At 37.8% G+C, this 24,167-nt stretch overlaps 1 protein-coding gene across 1 annotated transcript; it reads left to right on the forward strand.

Moving 5' to 3' along the window:
- The first annotated feature begins 271 nt into the window (after window positions 1-271).
- Window positions 272-23,848, forward strand: AASS (aminoadipate-semialdehyde synthase). Its single transcript, XM_062491064.1, has 23 exons — window positions 272-600; window positions 1,664-1,840; window positions 2,495-2,579; window positions 3,299-3,366; window positions 3,480-3,626; window positions 4,618-4,696; window positions 4,784-4,911; window positions 5,084-5,232; window positions 6,394-6,516; window positions 6,667-6,778; window positions 7,310-7,369; window positions 7,463-7,530; window positions 11,218-11,339; window positions 13,553-13,682; window positions 14,575-14,685; window positions 15,932-16,040; window positions 16,418-16,558; window positions 18,447-18,614; window positions 20,728-20,823; window positions 22,386-22,501; window positions 22,675-22,763; window positions 23,101-23,277; window positions 23,730-23,848. Exons 1-23 carry the CDS (start codon window positions 337-339, stop codon window positions 23,846-23,848), a joined length of 2,838 nt encoding a protein of 945 aa, XP_062347048.1. The 5' UTR covers window positions 272-336.
- The last annotated feature ends 319 nt before the right edge of the window (window positions 23,849-24,167 follow it).

The raw sequence follows: 24,167 nt of genomic DNA on the forward strand, positions 1-24,167 counted from the left end.
TTCTTGATGCAAGTTTCCATGGCCTTTGCATGGTTTATGGTGGCAAATGAATAGAATTGGAAAATTTAAGTTTCCAGAATTCTTTTAAAGCCTTGTAGTTAAAAATTAGCTGCATAGAACACATTAAAAGCCTTCCTTTACAGTAATCAAAACAATGATTAAAATTGGAAATTTGTCTCTAAGGACACCTCATCAGACCGAGATGCAACAAAATTCACTGAAATTGAATTCATGTCTCACAAAAGTAGGGTATAACTAGAGTACAAAGTATCTGATTTGTGTTTTACAGCAGATGCTAAAGGAGACCAGAACTTTTGCACAAAGTCTAAATCGTACATGTACCTGTATTGTTTTATTACTTTGTCTTTGCTGCCATCAGGCTTTACCATGCTCCGAGCCTTTAGTCACACAAATGGTAGGTGTGTGTTCCACCACACTAAATGTTGGCATCATCGTAAGTCTGTGCTGGCAATCAGGAGGGAAGATGTCAATGCATGGGAAAGAAGAGCACCTCTAGCACCAAAGCATGTTAAGGAGTTGACAAAGATGGGATACAAGGTCTTGGTGCAGCCATCAAACCGAAGAGCCATCCATGAAAAGGTAAGGTCCCATTTTGAAAGACATAAGCAAAATCATAGTGCAGTTGTTAACCATTGTAAAGGAGAAATAATACTCAAAGGCTACTCATGAGAAAACATATCAACCCTCCAGAAACATAAATGTTGCTAAATGAGGAGTCACGTGCTAGTGGAAAGGAAAAGGATTGGTTTGTTTTGCCTTTGACATAATATTGGCACTGTGGTGGGTTTTTGGAGTTGTTTTTATTAATTTTGTGTCCTGTCATCTCTCCCTAGAAGTTATAGGTTCTTTTGAAGTAGAAGCTTAGGAATTGCTTTAACATAGGTGTTTTTGTCTTCTGTTTGTGAGAAGGCAAAAACTCTAAAAAACCATGCATTTTTTTAAAAGAACAGGAAAGATGAATCTGGTGACTTGCTTCAGTCCTATTCCTCATGTGAAATGAGGGCTTTTTTTCCTTTAATGCTGTGAACTTCAGGACTGAGAGCTTCTACAGTTTTTGTAGCTGAAGTAGTACTCTGCTGTAACATAAATGAGAAAACAGATGAAACTTGAAACAGAAGTAGGGAGTTAGTGATTACTTGCACATACCACCTTTTAATTAAGCCACAATGCTTTTTTTCATCAAATCACAGATAATATCCTTAGAAATCGCTCTTCAGCTTGGACTTGAGCTTATACAATTTTATCAAATCACATGTCATCAGTCTTCATATTTTTGAATTTTTCATATTTCTCTAAACTTATTTCCAAGTATTTGAACACCTTACAAAAGACTGTTCATTATTGCAATACTACAGATTACTTTAAATTTAGTAAAATATCCTTTTTGCGGTCTGTAAATTTAAGATGAAGTACTTTACGAACGCATAATTATATTTTGACCTTGTATAATAGGATAATAGCATGGGAATTCAATTTGATACTTGATACCTCTATATCAAAAATTTTTGTGAATGTATCACATGCAGTAACTTGTTTCTGCTTGGTAGAATTACTTTTTTTTCCTCTGTTCTAGTCACTAATAACTTGAGATCTGAATAAGAAAAAACACAGAAAAATTTTCTTTGATTTTTCTCTTTTGTAGGAGTATGTCAAAGCAGGTGCCATTATTCAAGAAGATATTTCTGAGGCTTCTTTGATAATAGGTGTGAAGAGACCTCCAGAGGACAAATTAATCCCCAAAAAGAACTATGCCTTCTTCTCTCATACTATTAAAGCCCAAGAAGCAAACATGCCCCTTTTGGATGAGATTTTAAGACAGGTAAATTATGTTCATATTGAAGACCATTGTCAGTTAACATGGGGTGGACACTGGACTTAATGCTTAAGTGTGTTCAAAAGCTTGCTGCTTGGTATGTTTACTTCCAGCACATGTACTTGTAGATGGCTAACAAGGACAGTTTTCAGTATCCTTTCCTGAAACTGGGCACTTCTTGCTCAGAGGATCTTGTGTTTGCAGTGTTACTCTTGTCATGTGTGTAAGGCAGATAAGTTGTGAGCATGGTGTGCTCAAGAGAGGCTCTTTCTCTCTGAGCACGAAGAGCTGTTGGAAAGTTGCTAAGCTGGAGTGCATTTTGGCCATTTCAAAGGAAGGCAGCCAGTTCACACAGAAATGAGCGGCCTCTTGGCAGAGGATGTGAATGGGCCTGCAGCACTGGACTGGAACATTGGGGAGCTCTATGCAAAGAGGGAATGGGCAGTGAAGACACTCTTTCAAACAAGAATTCAGTGCAACTGTTATGCTTCTATTTTTATACTTAAATCTTGTTATGATATATTTGCCTTTTTGTATTAGCCATCAGACTCTATCAAAAAGAATGACAAAGGCATGTAGAAAGGTACTTCCTGGGAGAGCAACGTGCCACAGACTGCATTCACTGAAAATTTTAATACTCAGTTTGCTGTGTATTTTCAGGAAATTCGACTGTTTGACTATGAAAAAATGGTTGATCATAAAGGAATGCGAGTTGTGGCCTTTGGAAAGTGGGCTGGTGTAGCAGGTATAGTGGATAAAGTAAAGGCAGGCTTGCATCAAGTGACTTCCTGTAATACTTCTGGTTGTCTGTGCTTCCTGAAAGTTGAGGCTTGTGATGTGTTTATAACCGCATTTTAAAATCTTGCTTTTAACAGCCTTTTTTCCATTCTGGTTTGTGCCTACTACTTTCATGAGACGACATGTCAAATAGCCATATGGATTCCTGACAAATCTAATATTTTATGCCATTGTCTTGAAGTCCTGTTTGTCCGTTGAACTATCAGGAGCAGATTAAATATCAAGAAATCAACTGATTAGGCTTTTGATAAAAAAAATGCTGCTGTCAGTCCTGAGAGCTTGAACAACATCTGTTTGTCACTGTTACGCATTTAATCTGATTTTTGTGTGGCATGGTTCTCATTTCTTTCTACTGAACTTCAACACTATTTCTTCAGGAGACTCTTTTATTTCCTTCTTTGGAATCTGGTGACGGGGATACACCTCATAAAAGGTTATTAAATTGTGCCTAAATGCATAATGTGTCAAGAACAAATTTAAGGTCACAGACTGCTATTAAATTTCTCCTCTGGTTTTATGTAGACTTTCTTTAGAAGTAAAGTATTAATATGAAGAATAGGAAAAATAAATGGGGTGATATGAGGTTTCAGTCAGTCTCTGCAGTTTCTAACTGTGCATATTTGCTTAGTTAAGACTGATGGTCCAATTTTCTTTTTTTAACAACAGGAATGATCAACATTCTACATGGATTGGGTTTACGATTTTTAGCTCTGGGTCATCACACTCCCTTCATGGTAAGAGTATGTGTGTATGTATTTTTCTTTAGTTAAATATCATTTTGGCATCTGCTAATTATCTGTATTTGAATGTGGATAATATCTTGATGGTTCTGTGCCTTTGATTTCAGCACATTGGGATGGCACATAACTACAGGAATAGCAGTCAGGCTGTGCAGGCAGTACGGGATGCTGGGTATGAAATTTCACTGGGACTGATGCCAAAGTCAGTGGGGCCCTTAACGTTCGTGTTTACGGGCACTGGTAATGTTTCTAAGGTAAGAATTGTCTTCAAGATGAAATGCTATATAATTATTAATAGAAATTCTTGGCATTTGATTTCTATCAGGTTAAATGAGTTGATGGGTTCATTTTGTTTGATTTCACTTCACATTTTCCTTTGACAGTAACAATTTTTAAGTACCATAAACAAAAATGTTTAATATGAGATCATGCCTAACCAGGCTGACATGTTACCTTCTTATCAATGAACATGGATTAAATCTTAATGCTTCTCTCTCTTTTCCAACCTCCATGATTTATATTCCCCTCTCTCCCCACTGTTGTCTACGCTCACAAGGTAAATTAATCACTCCATTAAAGTTTGGGAGAAAATATTTTTTTCCAATACTGGCTGAATTTTTATGTCTGGATATCATTGACTTGGCTTGCAAGTGCTTTACTTCAGGGCTATTTTCTGTGTCATAGTGAAAAGACTTACCCCTGATTTTGGCAACAAAGGTCAGTTAACAAGGCTCTAGCTATAAAGTGAAATCACTGCCTGCATAAATCTTCTAGCCAAACTTCTAGCCAAAAGGATGGTGTGTCTGAAAATGTTTTGGTTGTGACCACAGCTCATTGAGGAAGTAATTTTGTAGTTCCTGGCCTTTAGAACAGCCTGGTTGAGGAGGAGTGGCTTCAGGGATCTTTCCTAAAGAGAAACTGCTCATCAGAGTGACAGCAAAACCCTCTTGTGGCTGAGTTGAGGGCTCCCAGCTCAGCCATTAGAAATAAGAACCAGACAGTGAATTGTGGTTTAGGCATTCTGCAGTAGTGGGAAATGATGTAAATTCCTTGCACACAATGCCCAGGCAGCTTAATTTTGGGTAGCAGGGGTATGTGTGAAACAGTATGTACATCTCTGGAGATGTTCTCTGGCAGGGCTGTCAAATTGTATGTGGCATTTTATATTTTTTTATGAACATCAAATAAGCAGTGTTACATTACATTTATGGTGTACTTATTCTGAATCCTACTTCATAATTTCAGGGTGCTCAAGAAATGTTCAGTGCTCTCCCATGTGAGTTTGTGGAACCTCATGAGTTAAAGGAAGTTTCCAGATCTGGAGGTATGCAGTGACCATACTGCTTAAAAACACTGAAGCCCTTTTTGTCCAATTAGAAGACCTAATTTCTTTATTTTTTTTTAACTTCAGACCTCAGGAAAGTCTATGGAACAGTATTAAGTCGTCACCATCATCTTGTAAGGAAACGTGATGGACAGTATGATCCAGTAGACTATGATAAACATCCAGAAAATTACATTTCTCGCTTTCACATTGATGTGAGCATCTCTTCTGTTCTTTTATGAAAGATTTTCCACAGAATGTTTGTACTTACTACACTTTTGCATATTCATCATTTGAGAGAGCATTAACTTAAAATGCTAGACCAGGTGCTTTCAGCTTCTTAAAGTACTAGGTGAAAGTATCAAGCATCTGTAACTTTCTTTGCAGATTGCACCCTACACAACTTGTTTAATTAATGGCATATACTGGGAGCAAAATAGTCCTCGCTTGCTGAGTCGGCAGGACACTCAGAAGCTGCTGGTGCCAGTTAAATCTGCTGCTGGTGCAATGGATGGCTGTCCTGAATTACCACACAGGTAAGACACTCATTTCATGTGTAACAATTTTGCAGCATGATGATTAGCTTGTAATGTTAAGCAGTTTCACCTCAGTATCTAGCAATTGATTCTGTTTATTTTATATTGTTCCTTTTGCATGTTTTACAGTGCCCCATTGGTTTTGCTCTTGTTCTTTTGTGCTTTGCAGTCTTGTTTTCATGGTTTGGAGTTTTTGAAAACATTACAGTAGAAATGGTTAGTAGCTATTAGCTGTCTTTCTGCAGAGGTAGTTCTGCCACCGGTCTTCGTGCAGAATCCAATACAAAAAAAAGTGTGATATCTGGGAATGTACCTGCTGCACCAGTATTGGTAGAGGTTTATATGTCTGAGCAGAGTTTTAGGGGAAGTTCTTCCTACCCCATCATTTGGCTTGTACAAGTTCAATAACTGTTCTTTAGTACCTCTTATTTCTGCAGCAGGTGGTGGAAATGCTTCACAAGCCTGAATAGTTTTAAGAATAGAATGTGAGGTGCAAATCAAGGGTTAGTCTCCTTTCAGTGAGGGTGGGAGCTATGCTTTTTCTAATAGCCCTATCATAGATTTGGGGAGAACACAAAAATATATCTTAGTGAGGGATTAGGTCTTTGTGTCTTCTCTGCCAGTTCTTGACACCTTTCTTTCTCTCTCTAACATGACAAAGAGTTGAAGAGTTAACATTCAGTGGAGCCAGAGGTGTGCACTAGGCTAACAAATGCTCCACCTGCACCTGCTATCTGTGAACTGGTAGGAGGCAGCCACTTCTTCAGGCTTCCCTTTAGGATGGGTAGTTTCATGCAGGACTCTGCAGGCACAGCTTGAGAGAATTGGTAGATGGAAAATGAATGGGAAGTGTTTGCAGCACATGGCATAGAGGGAAAAGATCAGATGAATGGATTCTGCCAGTCTTTCCATGAAATTAGATGCTGTTGATATGAATGCAAACCTGATGACTACAATAGAGCCAAATTTCTGTTATATTTCTGGATAATATTTTTTGTGTTTTGTTGACTTCTAAATCAGTAGAGAAGAAGAGGGCTACAAGTCCCATAGATCTTCTCATATTTCTCGTATTTCCTGTTCACTTGTGACCTTTTATACCTGTGTTTCTTATTAATTTGTATAATGCTCTATTCCACTGTCATTTTATTTTAATTGCTTTAGACTTCTGGCCATATGTGACATTTCAGCAGACACTGGAGGATCCATAGAATTTATGACTGAGTGTACAACAATTGACAACCCATTTTGTATGTATGATGCTGACCAACATATTACTCATGACAGGTGGGAGAGCCCTTACTTTTTATTGTTTTCCATTGTAACTTGTAAAGTGAAGCATTATATTGAAAAAATAATACATTTATAACACTTCTGAACGGTGATACCTTTCAGGTACTAAGAAGTAATTTGGAAGAGCTGTTTTCTCTCTTTCAGTGTTGAAGGCTCAGGGATTCTGATGTGTTCCATTGACAATCTGCCAGCTCAGCTTCCTATAGAAGCAACAGAGTACTTTGGGGATATGCTTTTCCCTTATATTGAAGAGATGGTAAGATCTTATGTATCCGACAAGAAGGCAAAAGACTTACAATTTGGTTTTCTTGTTGCTTGTTTCTTGCTTTTCTGGTCTCCTGTATACATTCAAAAGGAATCTGCTGTAGAACATAACTGATGTTGTACTAAAAAAAAAAAAAAAGGAAAAAAAGGTTTGAAGTCTTGAGGCAATCCTTTGAAAAGGAAACATGAATGAGACATGAGTGACCTGGATGTCTTAGGGATTTGTCAAGAACCCTTTCTGTAGGCAGAAAACATGTGCTGGCAGTTCATTGCTTCTGGACCCTGCACCAGATGTAAGCATCTGCTTTTCTTGGGCACTCCATAATCCCTCACAGTCAGACTGCTGTTTGAATTCCTGTATTTTCCAAAAAATCAAGTGATGTTGATTGCAGCCAGAAGTATTTTAAATGTACAAGGTGTTGGTGTTATTGCTTGCATTTAAGTTTTGTTTAAAATCTTAATGTTTACTTTGTGAAATACTTGGTAATATAATGGCCTGATTTGAAATAATGTATTTCCACAGCTATTATCAGAAGGATCAGAACCTCTTGAAAAACAGAATTACTCACCTGTTGTTCGAGATGTAAGTTTTGCAATATGGTGCTCCTCCTGCCTTCCCCTGCTGTGAAACATACAGACACACAAAGCCCTCAAAATCTGTTTCATATGTTTCCAGGCAGTGATTGCATCCAATGGCTCCCTGACACCAAAGTATCAATATATCCAGAAACTGAGAGAGAGCAGGTAACGTAGACTCTTAAATGTTACTTGATTAAGGATTTTAAAAAACACCCTGTCTGCATTGTCTCCCCTTTTACATTCATTTATTCTTGTATCTTGGTGGAACACATCTATATTGCACTGTGTTTGAATGTCTTCTAGGTTGATCATCTCTCTATTTCTTCATGCACATTGCCTAAATAATAATAAGTTGTTAGTAACTTATATTGAAGTTGAGAAAGTGGTCGTTTCTTTCTCGCACTATGAAAACTGTTTTACCAGAGGCAGAAAACAGCCACATGCTAGTATCACTCTGTTACTCCTTGCCCTTTTGAAATGGATGTAACATACAGCCATTTGAAAGGAATGGCTGAAAGCAAAAGGCTCTCAAATATTCCTTGAATCTAGTTACTTCTTGTATGGCTCAAGTGCTGTGCTGTGTAGCATTGTTCTGTGACTGGATGTATTGAGGAGACTCTGAAACTCTCAGACTCTTTGTTATATTCATGCACCTACAGCTTCACCTAGTACTTCATCCACACCCTGTCACAGCAGTTATGTTCCAGTGACAGCCTAGAGTGAATTAAGCTAACAAAAGTATAAATAACCTGCACATCCCTTCCATCCCCCTTGCCCCCTTACTATTAGCAAACATCTAAAATTTACATATGAAAAATGTTAATTTCAGAGTAAGTGCTTCATGTTCATGGTCAGTGACAAGTACACTGTAATTCTTATACAAATTTCAATTGGTCTGGCCATAAGCACTGCATGCACTACGCACTAAAAGCAGTGTGTTGACTTCTGCATCTCAAACCTTTGCATCTCAAACCTTTGCATCTCAATTTTCTTTGTGAACTTTGGGGCTTCGGGTTATGAACTTGTGCATGATGAACTACAGGTGAATTTTCCACACTAAGTAATGTGCTATTTGCTTCTCAGAGGCTTCAGCTCATATTGATTTTTGTTCTGTGCTTTTTGATAGACTCCCTCAGGAAGCTATCACAATAAAATTTTTTTTTATTCCTCACACAGTGCAATGATCTGGTATTTTTTTAGCTTCCTCTATAATCATTTGCATGGTTCTTGTGTGAACTACCATGAGAATCTGGAGATTCATTTCCAAGAGTGTTTTTGTGGGTAGATTTTTGATATTTCTGCAGATGTGTGTGCTGCATGTGATGTTCATTTGTTCATTGGTGTTGTTCAGTTAGCTGTCAGAAAAGCAGTATGTGCTAACAATACCTTCCTTTATTTTGCAAACTTCAGAGGTGATGCAAATGAAAGAAGGTGTTTACTGCTTAGGGTGTGATGATTTTAAACAGAGATGTGCTCTTGTCAGACCTTGTAGGAATTACGTGGCTTGTTTCCACTCTAGGAAAGTATTATGCTATGTCCAGTTCAGCTTCTGAGGGTTCTATTTAGACTAACTGCTAATACTCCTTCAAGTCTGTGACCATTTCAGACATAGGACAGCCAGATTATATGAGCTGAACTGTCTTGGGTGCCATTAGATTTACCAAACAAACCCATCTACATCTTTGCACCCTTACTTGCTTCTTAACTCCTATTGGTTTCTCACCCACAGCTGCAAAGGCACATCACATTAAAAATGTAGATGTTATTTGTAACTGAATTATTTAAACTCATTTATAGAGAATAGGCATAATCTAGAGCTGCGTAGATACTGTTCCCATACTTGATGTCACTTGGCAGCTCATGTTTTTGCCTGTCCTAGAGTAAACATGCTGTGTTTGATTCAAATGTGACTTCATTCTAGATGCTAGAAAAGTTTCTGTAAATATGACAAGTTGGATTGCAAAATCCAGCTTGCTTTCATGTGAATTTCTCCTTCATCAGCACTCCAAGCTACTTGCCACTTCAGTTCCCTAAAATATGGAGAGGAGTTCTTCTCTTCCTCTGCCCATAAGGGTACAGCTGTGGAAGAAGTTCTGATAGGAGGAGGGAAGTCCTTGGATTTGCAATATCAAAGGATATGATGGGCTTAGGAGGCTTTCTGTGAATGTATTAAATAATGATTTAACTTTTTTTAAAAAAAATCAAATCTGTGAAACTTCTATGAAGGTCAAAATTTACAGTAATCTACAGTAATAATTTTGATTAGAGAGTTGATACATTGGTACACACCATTCAGATTTAATTATCTGTAAAGAATGGCTTTTTAAAAAGGCTCTGAAATAGGAGAAAAGGAGGATGGAACATCTGAAGTTTTGGAGAGTAATTAAAGCTTTACAGTACTGATACAGTGGCTGGAATGTGCTTCAGACATGTGATATAGATGTATTTCGTATTAACTCTCTTGATTCAGACTAGTCTTTCAATGATATTGTTTGAGGCCTTGTGCCCCTAAATGTACTCAGATACTTCCTGCCATGCTTTAGACTGGGCAATAGTGCTCTGTTTGTTTTGTTATTAGGTGTTGCTCTGGCAGGCTTCTGCATCATCTATCATTGTTACAGCTATTTTTGAAAAAGCACAACCAACATATTGACTTTTGGCTTCCATCTGAGCCAAATATTATTTAGTAGACATATGGTTGGTCCTCTTCTAAGGTCAGCAGGTTTCAGCAGAGTGGACATCATTAAAGGTCAGGATTCTTTCTGAGGCATAATCTGCAATGCTGGTATAATCTCTTGGTGAACAAAGGGGAAAATGAGGATCTTGCTTATATGCTTATGAAGATTCCCGTGAGACTGTATCTCTGAAAGTCCTGTGTATTTATTGAAATTTATTTTCAAGCTATGGGATAAGAAAAACCAAAACCTCAAAATCCATTAATTAGATTAGAGAGTAGTGCAGTGAACAGCTTTCTTCAAAATAAGTACTGCTTTAGGAGTTTTTTTTCTAAATAATTTTTATCTATTTAATCATACATTAGACAGTTTCACAATCTGATTTTACAACTTAATGCAAATTTAAGCTAAAAGGAAAAAACTAATTATGAACAACCAAAATGTGTTGATTTTTGCATTTCTGAGAGCATATTTAAACAACTGCTGAGTGCATTATTCTGGTTGACAGAAAGAAATGCAAAATCTGATGTGAATACATTTTATATTGAAAGTCAACAGATCTACTTAAATTTATTTATGAGAGTAGTAGTAGTAGTTAGGTTGAAACACTGTGATGATTTTCAAATCTGAGTCCTTGTCTGCAATGTTGATTTCTTAGTTGGGCATTAGCTTTTATTTGACCTTTATTGATTATCATGTTCCTGTGATGGACTAATATGAACCTAGTATAATTTACAGAAAATATGCTTTCACCAGCATAAGTTTGTGTCCTTTAGCAGTTACCTGTGATGTAAAGGGAGCAAGGCAGAGCCTGGAATCCCTTTCTGACAGCCTGACATGACATTGGTGGCCCTCAAGTTGTCAGGTTACAGTAATTTTACCATTGGGAAAAATACAACTGAGGAAAGTTTTGATGAACTTTTAGAAGAAGTAGGAGGGGCAGTGGGAATGTTGATGGATTTGATCATGTTTATGTTAGAGGAAAGAAGGTAGAAGTTATGCAGCAGAAGAATGGGAGCAGTACTAGATAGTGCTGGATCAGATAGCTAGCAACTTAATTCTTGGTCTGAATAGAGCTCTTGGTTTGCAGACTTCCTAAAACATATTTTTTTGTTAATCTTGGCAGATTACAGTTTCCTTCTGTGTAATTTTTAATTTTGCCTGTGATACCTTCTAGGGAACAGGCTCAGTCACTGAAGATGAGTGTTGAGAAGAGGGTTTTATTGCTTGGATCTGGCTATGTTTCTGGCCCTGTGCTTGAATATCTCTCTAGAGATTCCAACATTGACATCACAGTTGGTATGTAAGAATTTGTTTTCATTCCAGTATTATGTCTTACTGAAGTATATGGCAGAACCCTTCTCATAAATAATAAATTGATGTGGTTCTGAGAAGAGATGAGGAAAATCTTTGTTATTATGCACAGCAGAAAAGGATTTTGTAGCTTTGTGAACATTTGAATTTATATAATTGATTTGAAAATGGCATAGCCATGTTAAAAGTTAACGGTTTGCATGTTTTCCTGTAGGGAAAGTATTTTTCCTTCCAACCTGCTTTGGGCTCAGGATTGGTTTTGTAGATAGTCAGTCACTTTGTTGGTGTTTGGCTATGTTTTCAGCCTCACTCAACAAGAATATGAAAATGTTTCTATAGGCATCTGTATGACTGAAGTATCTGCTTTTCTTGTAACGAGCATCATGGTGGTAAAACTTCATACCCTGACTTTCCCATGAGCACCAAATACCTACTTGTTTATTCCTCTGTTTTGGTTTTATCTGTTGCTTATTTCAGGCTGGGCATCTCAGTAATTCTTTTCTGTACCCTTAATGATGACTTTACCCTGATTCTGGGACTTCAGGTTTAAATCCCAGGCTCTATTGCCTTATTGCCTGAAAGCTACTTTTTCTGGGAAGAGGTTTCCCTTAAAACTTAGTTTTATTGCTGTCGATGTTGTTACTGCTTTGCATAATTTTTTTTTCTTCATGCTACTTTCATACTTGGCTGCTTTCACTACACTTCATAACCATAGTACTTTTAAACCCTGGGGAAAGATTTACTAGGAAGAAGAGAGGAAATCTAGGAAAGCTGCACCCTTTTTATGAGTACTGTCTGAGGTGGTGAAGAAGGAAGGATGTGCAGTGCCCATCCCCTTGTCACTGCAGAGGTTGCATCTACTCCCTGCAGTGCAGTAGCAGGAAGTGAAACCAGGTGAACTGGAAGATCTGTTTTGCCAGGCACTGAACAAACATAGCCTCTTATCTGGGTAGCTTAAAAACATGCAGTTTCTACAGCGCACACACACACAAATAGCATTGAAGGAAAGAGATGCAAAGATATTACTTGTTTAATATTTGACAGCAGGCACATAGGTGCAGAAAACTCAAAATGCACATCACAGTGCCATGTTTGGTTTCCTACCTTCATGCTACACCACTTTAAATCCAGATGATGAAAACTTTAATTGGGAAACCTTCATGTAATCAACTTCTTTTAGTTTGAATTTGTAGATGATTTTGCCTAGCTCTTTTCCCTAAGCACAATTTGATTTGTAGGGTATAGAGAATCACCTTCTGGTAATGTTTATTTCCCACTTACTGTGAAAAGACTATAAAGAAATAAGGCCCTAACTTAGTGGCACAGATCCTTTTAATTCTCCATAAGCTTGTGCTCTGCCTGCTGCTTTCTTTGATTGTTCCTTTTCCTGCCTGTGTTCTCTGGTTTGTGCTGGCAGCATGGTGAGCTGGGCAAAGAAATTAGTCAGATGCATCAAATACCGGTTGTGTTACTGTGGTTCTCTTTTTCAGTTCTGCTTTCCCTATAATGGTAAGTACTGATGCCTTTTAATTCCCCAGAAGCCTGTGCCCCACATGTTGTCTTCTTTGGTCACTCCTTTTTTCTTCTCTCTGGCTTGTGCTGGCAGGGTGGTGAGCTGGGATGGGAAACAAGTCAGAGGTGGCAAATACTGGTGGTGTTATTGTGGATCTTTTTCAGTTCTGCTTTCTTTATAATGGTGGTTAAGTGAAGGCAGGCAGAGACTAGGTATATCCCATTTAGTTATAATATGGTGTTTGGGATTAGGAGGACTAAGCCATACATAAATATTAAAAGGAGTAATTTTGAATCTTTTACTCACACTTGACCTAAGATAAAGCTTAATGTTTCTATCTTTGTCATGGTAAAAATGGTGATTGATATTAATTGGTTTTTGCTTTAAGCTATTAAGCTGTTCTTGACTGCAAATAGGAATTCTGCTAAAATGTATTGAAAGAGTTTAGAAATATTTATTTTTAAACACGTGGAATGAAAGATCGAGTAAGTTTTTCTGAACATGTTTGTTTATTAAGTGCCTGATTTTTCTTCAACTATTAGTGAAGGAACACATGCAGGCAATTGTTTCTCTTTGGGAAATATAGCACAATTATACATGGGTGTGCTTTGGACATAGCTTCATCTATAGGTTCATCTATTGGTTCATCTATAGGTAATAGTCTATTGTTTTACTTTTAAAACAGTATCTGTCATGAAGGAGCAACTTGAACAATTGACAAAGAAGTACAGAAATGTTACTCCGGTTCATATGGATGTCCTCACACATGAGGAAAAGCTGTCCTCTTTGGTGAAAAAACACGACCTTGTGATCAGGTCAGATTTCTGTGTAAAATGTGATAAGCTCAACCCTAAGTCACGCTGCTTCTCTCTCCTAGTTGATTCACCTAAATCAACACAACCTTTTTTTTTTTTTTTTTTTTTTTTTTAATGGCCAAGTTGTGGGGTCATATTTGTGTATGTAAGCAGTTGTAACTGACTGCTGCCTTCTCATGTAGGGGGACATCAGAACTTTAAAAGGGAGTTTGACTTCTTCAGAAGTGTTTGCCAGTTAGGTGGTCTCCCTTGTCAATGTGAAGGGCCAGTTGCATCTACAAGCTTATGTGTACCTGGGATCAAATTTTCAAATTCACAAGAGGAGGCAAAATTCTGACATCTTAGTAATTTCTTCTGAATATCCCATTAAGAAAGAACTCATTCCAGATATTGATACAGGGAAGGAACTTCATAATCCATGTTGTTTCTCTTTCCACAGCTGAAAGTGTTGTCATGAATGTTACTTTTGTTGCATGTAGAGTTTGATTTTTCACAAAGTAGTTCACCAAGATCTTTGTGATACAAGCTTACTCAAGGACAGTTTTGCAGTTTGGCATCTTCTAAACTTCCAGCATGCTTGTTTAGCAGATATCTTTGGAAAGAGATCAGTAGTTTGTGGTTTACAGAGAAGTGTGACAAAAGATGCTGTCTCAAGAATGACTCCCCTATTGTTGAGTGCCCTGTTCTGAGTGCATACAGCAATGCTGTCCTGAGAGGGTAGTGTTTCACTTTCATAGGTATGGAACTGCTCATGGCAAGGCAGATATGACTGGGTTTTTTTAGCTATTACTTGAGCTCTTTTGTAGGCTTTAAAAAAATTCGAGTGTCTTTCCAGTGACAGGATCAGTAACTGGTTGAATTTTGATGTTGCATGATTTTCCTTCATTTTTAGTTTGCTGCCTTATTCAGCACATCCTTTTGTTGCTAAGAAATGTATTGACAACAAAGTGAACTTGGTAACAGCCAGCTACTTAACACCAGCCATGAAAGAACTTCAGGAGAGGTAGGTGTGAAAGTAGCCTCTCCCTGGTGTTGCTTCCTTCTTTAGTGTGTTATCTGAATATTTTGCAGTCTGTTACACCTGCAACACTTATAGTGAATTATTGCTTTCTGAATTCTTTCTGCTTCTCTTTCTGTGATGGAGGACCAAGTAACTTTCCCAAAGGTGCATGTTGCAGAGTGGAACAATGAGTGCATACCCTGACCTGGTTAGACTAATGCTCTAAATAATTGAATGTATTTTTCTGCCTGCATCATCCTATTTCATTTGCCTTTTCCTCTTCCCTCAGACCTCTTAAGATGTTTGAGCTGGGCTGATATTCAAGCTGAGTAGCTGTGCTGTCATATTCTACCAGCAAGCTTTTTGTCATCCTTTGCCTTCCCTCAATAAAAACTCATTCTTGGCTTATTGTACCTGCAGTAATCTTCTCCTTCATGCTCTTCTTTTGGATATGACCACTGTATAATTTTCAAATTGGTGAATAACTACTCTAGTGTTTCTGTTGTCCTACTTACTATATGCTTGGAAGTTGTTTTGTGCATGGAGCTTTATCTAGGTGCTCTGAGTCACTGTACTGGAAAATCTGAAGTGCATTCTTGTGAAGAATTGTACATGCTGTGTCTTTACAAAAGATAAAACAGAAAAAGCTGGACAGGTAGAGAATCAGTGCTGCAGAAAGTGAGGGATATTTAGGGGCCTCTCCTACCATTCTTATTGAGAATATAGCATGCTCTCAGGAAAAAAAAATTAAAAGGATACTTCTCATTTGTCAAAAGACAAACTGATTTTGAGAATAAAATAAACCCATATTTTGTGGTGATATGTGAACTCCTCTGGGACTGTAGGCAACTTTAGGAAAAAAAAAACCCAAACAAATACTTGTAATTTTGGAAAGCAGGCCTTTTACTCTCTCTTGTAGAAGCTCTTGGACAATTACGACTAGTTCTGTGCTGCCCTCTGCATTACTACCTTCCTGCAATATAGCAGGAGATTGTGGGATATGGAGTAGCTAGTAGAAATTTCTTTTTCCACCAGCACCTAGGTGGAGAGAAGTAAGAGAAACAAAGGTTAGAAGGCTCTTAGATGGTTGTCACTTTTAATGATTTAATATCTGCTTTTGTTTTTTTATTCTCACAAGCTGCAGACAGAGCCTAGAATTTACTGTGCTGGGGAAGGTTCACTGTGCAGATTGGACAGATTTACAATAGTAGTTAATATTCTGATGGCTCTGTATTTCTGTTATTTTTAGTGTAGAAGCTGCTGGCATTACAGTTATCAGTGAAATGGGCTTGGATCCTGGTCTTGATCACATGTTGGCAATGGAATGTATTGATAAGGCAAAAGAAGTTGGTGCTACGGTAAGGTTAGGTTCTAGTAGTTCTGCCAAGATTATATGAGTAAAGTTGCTCTTTTAACATCCTGCAGGTTTTGAGCACGTCACTGATGTGTAACAGACTCTGGACATTTTACTTTTTCTGCTGCTTTGGATTTCATAGTTGCAAATTCACTTGGCAAGACCATCAACTAAAATGGCCTTGCCCCCACTGTACTCCTCTCCTTTACAGGCAGTGCCTACAGTTTTCCCCTCTCCACTGTAGATCCTTCTGATCTGGGCTGTTTGGGGGATAACACAAGCAGAAATGAGAAGACCTGATGGGGATTCTGCAGGGTAGATCTCTATGCATCCTGACCTGTCTTCTGTTGACTGTTTCTTTCCTGTGGGTGTATCTGGCAGGTTATATCGTACACTTCTTTCTGCGGTGGCCTACCAGCTCCAGAGCACTCTGACAATCCTCTGAGATACAAGTTCAGCTGGAGTCCACAAGGAGTGTTGCTGAATACAGTTCAGTCTGCTACGTATTTAAAAGATGGAGAGGTGAAGTAATGGGGAAATTTTCATTTAAAACCAGACAAAAACTGTGGTATTTGGCTAAGGAAGGAATTGGGGATTTGTAAGATATTGTGTTTACTTTCAAGCCAATGGCAGTCAGTTCCCTAAGCCAGTTGCATAAATCACTTAGTCCTATGTTTGGAGCATGATGACACCTGGCTGCTGCCAGCCTTATGCTTACTTACTATGTGGAAACTGATTGACAGGAAGAAATTTGTTCTAAAGACTAAAGAACTGGATTGGAGTTGATTTTTCTGGGTTCAGCTTCCATTCCTATTGGGTGTTGCTTCTGTTATTTAATTCCCCTGTCTTGGCACTGCCAAACAAAGGTGAGAGTGCTTTTCTATCTAGTTGTGTTCATAAATCAAACAGCTTCATTTTGTACCTTCACAATGCATAGTAGAACTCTTGATTTCTTTTTCTTTTGGTATGTGTAATACCAATAACCCACTGTGTAGGTTTTGTGAAATGCTTTTTGGTCTATTTTATAGAAGCTCTGTTTTGCTGTTTGTGCAGGAGTCATTAGGCAACCTCACAAATGTCACTACTTCTGTTTTATGGAAACATTGTAATTGATTTGTGCAAAGCTATTGCAAGCCATTATCACATTTCTGTTTTCCAGCTCTATTTCCACTGTCACTTTCCACGCTCGAGGTAGTTACTGCAATTGTCAAGAAGACTGCCTTGTATAACCACTGTAAAGTTTAGCTAATTGCCTGAAACTCTTTGATCTGCAAAACTTAGAAATCTTTTGAAATGTAATCTTTTGTGTTTTATGACATTTTGGTCCTCTACTGTTCTTATGGAAGTGTAAGAAAGGAGAAATTCTGGGATTGTACATTGGATCATTATTTAAAAAGAAATGATGTATAAGTTTCAGATGAAAAGGGTTCTTGGAAAATGTTAAAATATTTCTAATTTACTTCTGATCTGGTTCACCCATTGCTAGCAAAAATTAGATCATACATATGAATGAGTCATTATTAGAGCACTAGATGAGCTTGTCAACAAATTCTGCAATTTTTCCTCCTTGCCACTAAATACTTATGTCTTTCACCATTGTGTAGTATTCTTTCACACACCTGTCTTGCCTGGCAAACACAAGATCTTTTAGTATTGCTGCAGGCTTCACTGCTTTAGTATTTCTTCTGAAAGTAAACCTTGTCCCTGTGCTCAGAAGTCACAAAATGAGTTTGTATTCATGCTGCATAGCAGATCTGGGCTTTAGCTGCTTGAAAGAAGCTGGGTTCAAGGCTGTAGTTGGGAGTGGTAAGAGAACTAGTCACCCATTTTTTTGTTTTCCTTCCATGGTGCTTTGTAGCTTCAAGTAACGATACACATGGACAGTAATTTTGTATCCATGTGATATCACTTGATTTATTTTAATCTTGAAAAAAAAAGGGAACAAACATCCATCATTCTGTTCGTATCTGCTTTCTCTCCCATATAAAAAGCACCAAACAAAACCTAATTAAAATTATAAATTATTTGACCAAAAAGCAGGGAGCTCTTGGGTAGAATCTCCCATCACACTGGTGCAGTTGGGGACATGCTCCAAAATGACATTAATGTAAAGTGAAATGGGAACCTGCCATTTTAATAGACGTGCAGCAGGAATTAACTGTGTGTGTGAGAAGAACATGGCTTGTTTTAGACCTTTTAATTAGTAATGGCTGACACATTGCATGCTCTTCCTGCACCAGATATGATTAAATGGGTTGGGCAACTGCTTTATTTATATTTGGCCTTTGTTTGCACTTGAAACACCAAACACGCTTTTCCCGTTTTTGAGTGTACTTTAGCTTTTCTGTTCTAAAATATGTTGAATATGACATCACCAAAATAATATTTGTTATTCTTTCACAAACTTTAGATTATCAATATTCCACCGGGAGGAGCATTACTGGATTCTGTTACTCCAATGGATTTTTTCCCAGGATTAAACCTTGAAGGTTTTCCTAACAGAGACAGTACAAAATATGCTGAGCCATACGGTATTCAGACAGCTCGCACTTTACTGAGAGGCACCTTAAGATACAAAGTAAGTTGTTGGTGTTATTAGCAATTATTGTTTTCCTCAAGAGATGAATTCTGTATACAAGAAAACTGTGTATTTAAAACTCAGCCTTTTATGGGCCTGCACTTACTGTTTATGAGCTTGCCATTATCCCAGTTGAGAGACAACTGAAAGCAGTTATCTAACTTTTTAATGTAGTTTTACCTGCTGTATTTAGCATGTATTTGTTGCAAAATGGAAAAATAGTTTTATTTGTTTTAGACAGTTGGTCAGTTGACTCGCATAGTCTTTGTTTCCTCTTTTTATTCTGGCTCTGTATCTCATGTCAGAACAATAGAAGATATAAAAAAAATTAAATAATTCTGTTTTCTTCTATTCCTATGAAAAACATAATGTAAAAAATCTTACAGAAAATCATGACTTCCCATCAGTCTGAGAGAGTTTTTCATTAAGTAACGAGAAATATTAAATCTGAGAAGCTTTATAATTTTGGTCAGCTAAGAAAAATGTTAAGATAGAAATGTGTTTTCCTTCTAACTGGTCTTTTTCTTTGATTTGTTAGATGTCCAAAGCAGAATCAAAACAAAATATTTTTCTATTTCGGATTTTTTTTTTCCATCAATATACATTAAGAACAAATAAACCTAAAACCATATTGAAGGTTTGAGAAAGCTTTTATGGATGTTGTATCATGTCTAGGTATGTTGTATCATGTTAAGGTTTGTGTCAGGGTTTAAGTTAGTGTTATTTGCCCACAGCCTGAGGAAAGTGTATGACCTTTTTGTCTTAATGCCTTTGTTGCAATATAATAGTATTTTTCTGTATTTCTGGGAGGGAGGCTTGCTTAATGAAGGCATGGAAGAAGATGGAAGGCCAATATGGGGGAAAAGGGTTAAAATTTGCAATAGCTCTCTTTTTGTCAGTCTAGATACAATTTTTTTTTTAGAATGTAAAAATATGTGGGAGGCATCTATCTTGTAATGGAATCCTAATATGACAATATCTATTTTACCATTTGGTGCCCAGTGAAACTTTCTTCTTTTGTGTGTGCGAGCACAGGGAACTGCAAAAATGTCAGGGTGGCATGCCAAGTGGTTGTCAGTGTGCTGCAAGAATGTTGTTGCTGTGGCTAGTGCTGTTTTCTTAACCCTCACAGCAGGGCCAGCTTTGGGCTGGGGTGATGTTGGTAGGTTTGTGGGGATGGGTTTGCCATACCTCTCTACCTGCATGGTACTGGCATGCCAGCACAGAGTGTTGAGCAGTACAGGAGTTAGTGTTGGCCCTTTGCACATGCTGCTGTGCTGTAGAGCAGAAACCAAACTGCTCACTGAGGAGGCAGTCATATCCTAAAAGTGCCTTTTATATAAGTTTAAATATCTAATGGAGTCAGTTTACAAAGAGCTGTCACACAAGGATCTCACTGCAAGGCCATCTGAGCTGATAATACAGTGCTTGTGAAAGTGACTCCTAATTTAATTAGTGTTCTTTCAGGGTGCTTAATTTCCTCCATTCTGCTTTTTTAATGTTTCTAGTCACTTGCATGTAAGTGCCCTCAGGTATCCAGCAGCTGTGTGGGATACAAACAAAAGCAGAACTCAGTTGAGACTTCTTTATTGTGCAGCCTAATGCAACCTTTGCAGCTCCTTCTAAACCATTCTACTTTGTCTGATATTCCTGAAGATGAGAAATAAGCACACAGGATTCTTAACTTTAAGAGCAGCCTATGTGATATCCACACAGTCCCAGTGGTGTGAAACTGGGTGAGCAGAGTTCTGCGTTGTGCTCTGTGTATTGAGGAGTTTCCTTATGGACCAGCTGGCTGATACAACCCCATAGTGACAGCCTGGGATTTCAACTAGGGCTGGCCAGCTGAGCTCTTTGATCTCAGCAAACAATGGTACTTGCCAGGGAAGTATTCATGACAGAATAAGCCATTAAAAAAGATACTGAAAAGTGGAGAAAGGGTGGAGAGAGGCTGGAGAAGACACTGCTCTGTGGCAGTAACCTCACTGGTATCACATTATTGTGGCTGACTTCCCAAGAGAATCATACTTTACAGCCAAGGTTATGTCTATCACTGCATTTAAACCAAGGAGAAATACCTCATATATTTAATGGTGTTATTCTTTTATTTCAGGGATACTCCAGAACTATGGGGGGCTTTGTAAAACTAGGATTAATTAACCCAGATCCTTATCCTTTGCTCAGCTCAACTGCTCCACCTCTAACTTGGGTGAGTTACTCTGCTTACTCTTCCTTCTTCCCTTATTGATGATTTTCTTATTGCTAGACTTGGGTGTACTTAGCAATGAGAATCTTGTATTGCATCCCGATCTTTGACTGTTTTTTCTGGAAATTAGGAAGACTTTCTTCAGCAGGAATGAAATAAGGTGCTGGAACAGGTTCCCCGATAGATTCTGGAGTGTCTGACATTGGAGGCTTTCAGGCCTCAGCTAGACAAAGCCATGGCATATTTTTATGAATTGTCTTACGTCTTTTGTTAGTTACAGTCTAGTCCTCAGTGCTCTGAGTTTTCAGTGTCCATATTGTTACTGGCTCATGATCTTCAGTGTAAAAGTATTTTTAGGGCATCAAGAAATAAGAAATTGTGCATAAAGGAGCATATTTTTTTTTTTCTATTGAAATTCTGTAAAAGCATTTCTACTGGTCTTCTGCTCTGCTATTTCCTGTCTTGATTTTGGGTGCCTTACCTCAATTTTGTCTCCAAGCCAAGACAAGACTCTGATATGCTGCTTTTACATTTGACAGTCAACATTTTCATTGTCTCTGTGGACAAACAGGGTATTTCATATTTCAGTATGGGGTGAAGAGAGCTGAAGAATGTCTTGATTGTTCTCACAACCAAGAAAGCAGAAGGTGAAGAGGCCACAGTCTTGCTTGTCTCTTACTAAAGTATAGTACTGGGAAGATGAGTAAACTCCAGGAGTTTTTGGGTGGACAAATGGGAATTACCTTTTTTAATTATTATTTTGAGATTACTTTTGTCTATTTTCTATTTTAGAGTTGCTGTTTTCAAATTTTCTTTGTAAAGATGACTGGAATTTCCAGTCATCTGAAAATGACTGGAATATAAACTCATTATTTTCACTGCAAACAAATTTTTAGTGATGTTTTTACATCTTGGTATTTTGCCTTTATCTACTTCACCACAGTAGAAGAGATGGGCTAACATGAGCTTGTAGACTCTGCAGTTCTTGCTTATTTCGTATCTTGCTCATAGTTATTTTTATTCTCCACCTTGCTGTGAATGAAGCAAGCAATAATTAGAATCTAGGTGGCACAAAATGGCTTTCAGATATGCACAAATATCATGAGAGATCTCTTTGGTAACACTCACAGTATTGACAGAGCCTTGTTCATCTTATTGGTGTGTTTCCTTCCTTTTGAAAGGGACATTCTCCATTTCTAGACCAACTGAAAGATACCCTAGGTTTTAATTTTGTCAGTCTCCAGGCAGCTACTCTTTCATCCTAATATTGTCCTAGTTTTCTTGTTTATGCAGATTTCTGTGTTCTTTCTTTGCTGCCAGAGGAAGGGATAAGACTAAAATGGGGTGGAATACAAAGTCTTTTAGAGAAAGATAAGGCCCATTTTCACCTGCTGCGATTAAAATTCTCAAACTTTCTCACTTTCCCAGTACACATAAGCTGTCTTCTCAGAAATCCTGGATTTTACTGATCATAGTGGAGTAGTTGGTTCTCAAAACCTTGATTGAGATGGAGTGGGAACAGATGAGGTCAGGCCTTCATGAACCATTTTTTTTTCCCCAAACAGAAAGAGCTCATGTGCAAACTGGTTGGAATTAAGTCACCTGCTGAGCACCATGTTCTTAAAGAAGCTGTATTTAGCAAACTGGAGAAGGACAAAAGTCAGCTGGAAGCAGTGGAATGGTAAAATGTTCCAATGATTTTGAAAGTTTAGAAATAAAGAAATGTTTGTAACTCTAGCCATTTTGGTTCATGCTGAGACTGTTAAACTGGTGTGGTGAACAACTGGAAATTAAAAAACTGAGATGAAACTGCTGATAGGCAATGATGTAAGACTTCCTCATTTTCTCTGCCAGGTTAGGTTTATTGGGAGATGAACTGGTTCCAGCAGCAGATTCCATTGTAGGGGCTCTTGCAAAGCACATGGAGATGAAGCTGCCCTTTGGTATGTGAGAAATTCTTTTTCATGGGTTTGAATGGAACAAGGCAATGTCTTTTATAAGCCTTAATTTGATTAGTTTGCTCACTTTCATTAATAAGCCTTCATGATAGGTTTTTTAAGGTACTGCCATGTTCCTTACTTCCCCAATTTATTATTTTCTTTCCATATTAAGTATTACGCTTTTAGTTTGATCTTAGTATTCTGTCCTCCTTAACAGTCCTTGCCTTCAGTTGCTTCCCTGATGTACATGCTGTGTATGTGTAGTGCCTGCCTCTTCAGGAACCTCATCTTCATGTGACTGAAATACAAGTAATGAATAGTTTGTGTGCTTTTCTCTTAGGCACTGGAGAGAGAGATATGATTGTTATGAGAACTGAAATAGGTCTCAGGCATCCTTCTGGCCATTTGGAAGACAAATTTATTGATCTGGTTGTCTATGGGGATAACAAAGGATATTCTGCAATGGCTAAAACAGTAGGATACCCTGCAGCTATTGCTGCTAAAATGGTTCTAGATGGTAAGTGGCTATTCCCACTTCAGTAACAGTATTTGAATCATCAGTATCTTCCTGCCTGTAGAAAGTAAATATGTATTGTTTCTTAAGTATATTTATGTGTATTTTAAAAAAACTGTCAGATTCTTCATATCTTCTTTACAGGAATTTTCAATCTGCATGTTTGGACGCTCAGACGTTCAGTGACAACTCTTAATTTACTGCTTAATCCACAAAGATTTTATAATAATTTAATATTAAATGTTACACTAGTGTAGAGAACTTTTAGCATGATAAATCATAATTGATTATGCTACAGGTCTGAGTGACTCAGCAGTTCCCTGCACCCTGATCTGTCTGTGTCCAGCACAGCAACTCTCAGCTTGCCCACAAAAACCCCACTGTGCAGCTACTAAAGCCTTTTCAAATAAACCCAGTAGAGCACTAACACTGTTTTTTTAATGTCTTTATTTCAGGTGAAATAACTGCCAAAGGCATGGTCATACCTTTGACAAAGAATGTTTACAGGCCAATACTTGAACGTGTTCGGGCAGAAGGCATTATGTACAGTACTCGCAGCATCATCAAACAGTAACTGAAAGCAGTGGATTTAATCAGGGTTTGGGGTTTTTTTGGTTCCCCCACCTCCCCTTTCAGAATCTCAGTTTGGACCAGCTAAAGGCAGCACCTGCCCTTTCATACACAAATCTTGGCTTCCATAAAACCTGCCACCAGACTTGATGGAGAAACTGTAGATACTCATAGGTTGTGATATTTTCCTCTTAAAATTGTTAAGCTTTCATCATGTTTCAGCATCAATCAGATCTTTCCTTATATATTTTCTGAAATATCTCAGAAGGGTTTGGTTGTTTTTTTTTTTGTTATTAGAGTTTATCTTTTAAGTGTATAGGTTT

Source organism: Cinclus cinclus, chromosome 4 (genome assembly GCF_963662255.1).
Source record: "Cinclus cinclus chromosome 4, bCinCin1.1, whole genome shotgun sequence".
Classification (NCBI taxonomy): Eukaryota; Metazoa; Chordata; class Aves; order Passeriformes; family Cinclidae; genus Cinclus; species Cinclus cinclus.

Coding starts and splice junctions, on each gene's coding strand:
- AASS (XM_062491064.1), top strand. CDS start 337: ATGTACCTGTATTGTTTTATTACTTTGTCTTTGCTGCCATCAGGCTTT. Junction 601..1,663: donor GAAGAGCCATCCATGAAAAG/GTAAGGTCCCAT, acceptor TCTCTTTTGTAG/GAGTATGTCAAAGCAGGTGC. Junction 4,697..4,783: donor GGAAGTTTCCAGATCTGGAG/GTATGCAGTGAC, acceptor TTTTAACTTCAG/ACCTCAGGAAAGTCTATGGA.